General features: G+C 45.1%; 1 protein-coding gene across 1 annotated transcript; it reads left to right on the top strand.

The window, feature by feature from the left end:
* Nucleotides 1-4,652: 4,652 nt before the first annotated feature.
* Nucleotides 4,653-5,802, top strand: LOC140047543 (E3 ubiquitin-protein ligase XIAP-like). The gene is made up of 2 exons (XM_072092584.1): nt 4,653-5,112; nt 5,267-5,802. The coding sequence occupies exons 1-2, from the start codon at nt 4,653-4,655 to the stop codon at nt 5,800-5,802; spliced, it is 996 nt and encodes a 331-aa protein (XP_071948685.1).
* The last annotated feature ends 1,052 nt before the right edge of the window (nt 5,803-6,854 follow it).

Genomic DNA, 6,854 nt, shown 5'->3' with positions numbered 1-6,854 from the left:
AGAGAGAGATAGATCAGCGAGAGAGATAGATCAGCGAGAGAGAGATAGATCAGCGAGAGAGAGAGATAGATCAGCGAGAGAGAGAGATAGATCAGCGGGAGAGAGTGATAGATCAGCAAGAGAGAGAGAGAGATCAGCGAGAGAGAGATAGATCAGCGAGAGAGAGATAGATCAGCGAGAGAGAGAGATAGATCAGCGAGAGAGAGAGAGATAGATCAGCGAGAGAGAGATAGATCAGCGAGAGAGATAGATCCGCGAGAGAGAGATAGATCAGCGAGAGAGAGAGATAGATCAGCGAGAGAGAGTGATAGATCAGCGAGAGAGAGAGATAGATCAGCGAGAGAGAGATAGATCATTGAGAGAGAGATAGATCAGCGAGGGAGAGAGATAGATCAGCGAGAGAGAGATAGATCAGCGAGAGAGATAGATCAGCGAGAGAGAGATAGATCAGCGAGAGAGAGATAGATCAGCGAGAGAGAGAGAGAGAGATAGATCAGCGACAGAGAGAGAGAGAGATAGATCAGCGAGAGAGAGAGATAGATCAGCGAGAGAGAGAGATAGATCAGCGAGAGAGAGATAGATCAGCGAGAGAGAGATAGATCAGCGTGAGAGAAATAGATCAGCGAAAGAGAGATAGATCAGCGAGAGAGATAAATCAGCGAGAGAGAGATAGATCAGCGAGAGAGAGATAGATCAGCGAGAGAGATAGATCAGCGAGAGAGAGAGAAATCAGCGAGAGAGAGATAGATCAGCGAGGGAGAGATAGATCAGCGAGAGAGAGATAGATCAGCGAGAGAGAGATAGATCAGCGAGAGCGAGATAGATCAGCGAGAGATAGATCAGCGAGAGAGAGATAGATCAGCGAGAGAGATAGATCAGCGAGAGAGAGAGAGAGAGATCAGCGAGAGAGAGAGAGAGAGATAGATCAGCGAGAGAGTGAGAGATAGATCAGCGAGAGAGAGAGATCAGCGAGAGAGAGATAGATCAGCGAGAGAGAGATAGATCAGCGGACAGAGATCGAGAGATCAGCGAGAGAGAGATAGATCAGCGAGAGAGAGAGATAGATCAGCGAGAGAGAGAGATAGATCAGCGAGAGAGAGAGATAGATCAGCGAGAGAGAGGGAGAGAGATAGATCAGCGAGAGAGAGAGAGATAGATCAGCGAGAGAGAGGGATAGATCAGCGAAAGAGAGAGATAGATCTGCGAGAGAGAGAGAGATAGATCAGCGAGAGAGAGATAGATCAATGAGAGAGAGATAGATCAGTGAGAGAGAAATAGATCAGCAAGAGAGAGAGATAGATCAGCGAGAGAGAGATAGATCAGCGAGAGAGAGATAGATCAGCGAGAGAGAGATAGATCAGCGAGAGAGAGATAGATCAGCGAGAGAGAGATAGATCAGCGAGAGAGAGATAGATCAGTGCGAGAGAGATAGATCAGCGAGAGAGAAATAGATCAGCAAGAGAGAGAGATAGATCAGCAAGAGAGAGATAGATCAGTGAGAGAGAGATAGATCAGCAAGAGAGAGAGATAGATCAGCGAGAGAGAGATAGATCAGCGAGAAAGAGATAGATCAGCGAGAGAGAGATAGATCAGCGAGAGAGAGATAGATCAGCGAGAGAGAGATAGATCAGCGAGAGAGAGATAGATCAGCGCGAGAGAGATAGATCAGCGAGAGAGAGATAGATCAGCGAGAGAGATAGATCAGCGAGAGAGAAATAAATCAGCGAGAGAGAGATAGATCAGCGAGAGAGAGAGAGATAGATCAGCGAGAGAGAGATAGATCAGCGAGAGAGTGATAGATCAGCGAGAGAGAGATAGATCAGCGAGAGAGATCAAGTGAACCTAAACAAGTGAACCTTTTTGGAAATCAGAAACAAAGTTGCATGGCATTATTTTTCATTGATTGATCATCCATTTCATATAAATAGACTATTATCAGCTCTTCAGTCATATACTGGTTTGCCGCGTAACGGGTAATGCTCAGGTTTGAGTGATTTCAATAGTTTGGTTCGAACTTCTAGGGATATTTTTGTTTGTTTTTTTTTATTTGAAAATAAATATTGTTTTTGAAAGTGAGATATTTTTATGGTTTTAAATGTCAAGCCTAACCAAGTGGACCTTTTTTAAAATCAGAAACAAAGTTGTATAACACCATTTTACATTGATGGATCATTCATTTCATATAAATAGACTAATATCAGCCCTTCACTCTTGGTTTGTGGCGTAACCGGTAATGCTCAGGTTTGAGTTCTCTCAGTAGTGGGTACGAACCTCTAGGAATTTTTTTTTTCTTTTTTTTTATTTGAAAATTGTTTTTGAAAGTGAGATATTTTATGGTTTTAAATGTCAAGCCTAACCAAGTGGACCTTCTTTTAAATCAGAAACAAAGTTGCATAACATCATTTTACATTGATGGATCATTTATTTCATATAAATAGACTATTATCAGCTCTTCACTGATCTACTGGTTTGTGGCGAAACCGGTAGTGCTCAGGTTTGAGTTCTCGCAGTAGTGGGTTCGAACCTCTACGAATATTTTTTTTCTTTCTTTTTTTTTAATTGAAAATAATATTGTTTTTGAAAGTGAGATATTTTGAGTGTTGTAAATGTCAGGCCTAAACAAGTGGACCTTTTTTAAAATCAGAAACAAAGTTGCAAGGCATTATTTTTCATTGATTTATTATTTATTTCATATAAATAGAGTATTATCAGCTCTTCAGTCATCTACTGGTTTGTGGCGTAACGGGTAATGCTCAAGTTTGAGTGCTCTCCCTAGTGGGTTCGAACCTCTACGGATATTTTGTTTCTTTTTTTTTAATTGAAAATAAATATTGTTTTTGAAAGTGAGATATTTTGAGGGTTGCAACTGTCAGGCCTAAACAAGTGAACCTTTTTTAAAATCAGAAACAAAGTTGCATGGCATTATTTTTCATTGATTTATTATTTATTTCATATAAATAGAGTATTATCAGCTCTTCAGTCATCTACTGGTTTGTGGCGTAACGGGTAATACCCAGGTTTGAGTGCTCTCAGTAGCGGGTTCCAACCTCTAGGGATATTGCTTTTTTTTTCTTATTGAAAATAACTATCTTTTTTGAAAATGAGATATTTTTTAGGGTTGTGAATGTCAGGCCTAAAAAAAGGATCTTTTTTAAAATCAGAAACAAAGTTGCATGGCATTATTTTTCATTGATTGATCATTCATTTCATATACTGTATATACACTATTATCAGCTCCTCAGTCATCTACTGGTTTGTGGCGTAACGGGTAATGCTCAGGTTTGAGTGCTCTCAGTAGTGGGTTCGAACCTATACGGGTATTTTTTTCTTTTTTTTTTAATTGAAAATAAATATTGTTTTTGAAAGTGAGATATTTTGAGGGTTGCAACTGTCAGGCCTAAACAAGTGAACCTTTTTTAAAATCAAAAACAAAGTTTCATGGCATTATTTTTCATTGATTGATCATCCATTTCATATAAATAGACTATTATCAGCTTTTCAGTCATGTACTGGTTTGTGGCGTAACGGGTAATGCTCAGGTTTGAATGCTCTGAGTAGTGGGTCGAACCTCTAGGGAATTTTTTTTCTTTTTTTTTTAAATTGAAAATAAACATGGTTTTTTCGATGAAGGCGTACAAAAAAAAAACGGCAACAAAATCTCGATCGAAAACAGACGGTTTACTTGGCGAAACGGTCCCTGGCGGCGAACCGAAGCGAGCGCACTTGCAGTCGCCTCTCGCTGAAGAAAAGTCATGACGAACATTTTTTATCTTCATTTCTTTCTAATTTAAAAAACAACCATGTCAAAGAATAAAAATAATAAGAAAAAAAAAAAAAATAAAACGAAAAAGCAACACGCTGAAAATGCATACGAATCATTTCCATGTTCTTTGTCGTCGTCGTCGCCGCTACCTGACAAGATGTCGTCTCCGTCCGTGTTACTGTCTCCGAATCCCACGTCCCCGAATCCCATGTCCAGTTACGTAGCTCGGTTGGCCTCTTACATTTTACTACACCGGCACGGATGACCGCGTCAAATGCTTCTCCTGCACGAGCGGTCTTAAAAGATGGCAGGCAGGGGACGTCGCAGACGTCGTGCACGGAAAATTTTCTCCCAAACTCGCGGAAGCAAACCGTAGCAGCACAGGCAGCAACGATGCCGTCGTGAAAAATAAAACGAAAAAGCAAAACACTGAAAACGCACACGAACCATTTCCACGTTCTTCGTCCAAGATGTCGTCTCCGTCCGTGTTACCGTCTCCGCCTCCCACATCCCCACCTCCCATGTCCAGTTACGTTGCTCGGTTGGCATCTTACAAGAATTGGCCCATCCAGAACGTTGTGTCGTCGATTTCTTTGGCTCGTTCCGGATTTTACTACACCGGCACGGATGACCACGTCAAATGCTTCTCCTGCATGGGCGGTCTTAAAGGCTGGGAGGAAGGGGACGTCGCAGACGTCGAGCACGTAAAGTTCTACCGGACCTGCAAATTTTTGTCGCAGAAACGCAAGGAAGTAAACCACAGCAGCACGAGCAGCAACGATGCCGTCGTGACTCGGGTGGAGATCGCCAGGATGTCGTCATTGTAGAGCAGATTGGCAACCTACAAAAACTGGCCGGCAAAAAAAACGGCGTCGCGCCTTATAGTTCCATGGCTCGCTCCGGATTCTACTACACCGGAGTCGGCGACTGCGTTGAATGCTTCTGTTGCCGCGGTCGACTGAAAGGATTGAAATCTGGAGATGACGTGGAACAAGAACACGAGAGACTTTACCCGCACTGCGGGTACTTGCCGTCACGTCGCAACGCCTACCGGGTCGACGACAGCACCACGAACAAACAAACGTCGTCGTCGTCGTCGATGGTTCTAAAAATGTGCTACCCTAAATTCGCCGACTTGCACGAAAGACGACGGACATTTGCACGCTGGAAGATCCCTGCGGCAGGCAGAATTGCAGAAGCCGGGTTCTTCGCGATCGACGTCGAGGCGGGTCGTGCGTGCTACAACTGTGCCATCGTGCTGGACTTCCGGTCGACCGATGAAAGATGCGACCCGTTGTTCGAGCATGCAAGCTTTTATCCGTTTTGCGACCTGTTGATTCGGACTAAAGGTACCGCCTACGTAGAGTACGTCAGAAATGCGACGGAGAGAGCGGTCGAGAAGAAATGTGACGTGAAGCCCGTTCGAGTTGTTTGAAGGACTTTCGCTGCACGTCTCCTCCGAAGGCGCAAACAAAGTTCACTCGAGTGGTCTCTGCAAAACAGATGGGTGGAAAGAGAAGGAAAAAGAAGAAGAAGAAGAAGAAGAAGAGAAGAAAAAAGGAGACGTATGGAAAAACAAGGCAACGTCTGCCATCACCGTCGCCTGTCTATTGGAAAAGGAGATGAAACGTAAACCCGTCCAGCAGGTCATAGAGATGGGCTACACCATCGACTCCGTGGAAAACGTTGTGCTGCAAAAATTGAAAGAAGGCAAACATTTCGATTCTGTCGTGCAGTTGTTCGACGCTGTGACGACCCAACTCGCTCAGAAAGAGGACGGCGAAAAAAGTGCGGAGGTAGTGGCAAAGCCGCCTGCCCACGCTTCCGACTCGAAAGATAAGAGCATCGTCGATTTACGTTCTAAGGTGACGCAACTTCTAGATCAACGTCTTTGCAAGGTGTGCATGGAACAGGATTCGAACATTTGTTTTCTTCCCTGCGGTCACATTTCAGCCTGCGAATCTTGCGGCCGACAGCTTTCCGAGTGTCCGATCTGCAGAGGCGTTATCGACACACAAACGAAAATCTTTCTGGCTTGAATCGAACAAGAAACAGGATCGCCTCTTCTCTGCTTTTCGCCGTCGTTTGAAACGTATTAGCATTTTACAACACACGCGGAAGGGATTAAGTCGTTCATTCGTCTTCGGTGCTGGGCGGAAGCACAGTTCAAAAACCGCACACACACACACACACACACACACACACACATTTGAAAGGGTGAGGAAAAGCAACATGCAGCCAACCGATCATCAAACGAGATACGTCGACGATTACCAACGGTACAAACTCGACCAGATAAGACGACACGTCGACGATCGAACGCGTCGAGAACACGATCGTCGAAGAAGACGACACGACGACGATCGAACGCGCCCCGAACACGATCGGCGAAGACGACACGGCGATGATAAAAAAACGTCCCGAAAACGATCGTCGAAGAATGCACAACGACGCCGACGACCACAACGTTAAAAAGAAGGAACCCGATAGGCGAAGGTCGCTCCAGAACGAAAATCAGATAATAAGCCGCAGCGAAGGCAAAGCTCGGTGGACCGACGATCGTCGACGGGAACGCGACGGCAAAAATTGGACAGAGGAAGAATGGAGAATGAGATCCGGTCGACGCGGAGACGGTTCTACCGAGGAACGGCAAAAAAAAAAACTCGACGCAGGTGCGGCGACCACGCAGCGGACCCCGGAGAAGCGACGCACGTCGTCACATCCGACGACCGATTACGTCAGGCCCTCCAAGGAGTTCAAGACGTCGAACGTGCCGTCTCCTCTTCTCGTGTCGTCTCCTCTTCTTATGCCCCCTCCTCCGGTTCCAAAACCGAGGACCGCCGCCGCCGACAGACAAAACGACATCGTAAAGACGATAAGTTACGCAAAATTGCCAAACGATCTGTCCAGACACGGCTTGTTCTTGGTGAACGACAAAGGCACGTTCGGGCAGGTCAAGTCTGTCGAATCCGACGCGTCCTTGGTCGAAAAGAGACATTTCAAAACATTCGATCTGCTCGACAGGCGTCAGAGCCTCACTTTCAACAAAGAGACAATGATTTTGGCGTACGCAAACGACAAGGCCTGCAAC

The sequence above is a fragment of the Antedon mediterranea genome, chromosome 4, assembly GCF_964355755.1.
Source record: "Antedon mediterranea chromosome 4, ecAntMedi1.1, whole genome shotgun sequence".
In the NCBI taxonomy this organism is placed as follows: Eukaryota; Metazoa; Echinodermata; class Crinoidea; order Comatulida; family Antedonidae; genus Antedon; species Antedon mediterranea.
This window is presented reverse-complemented; position numbering and strand designations above follow the sequence as displayed.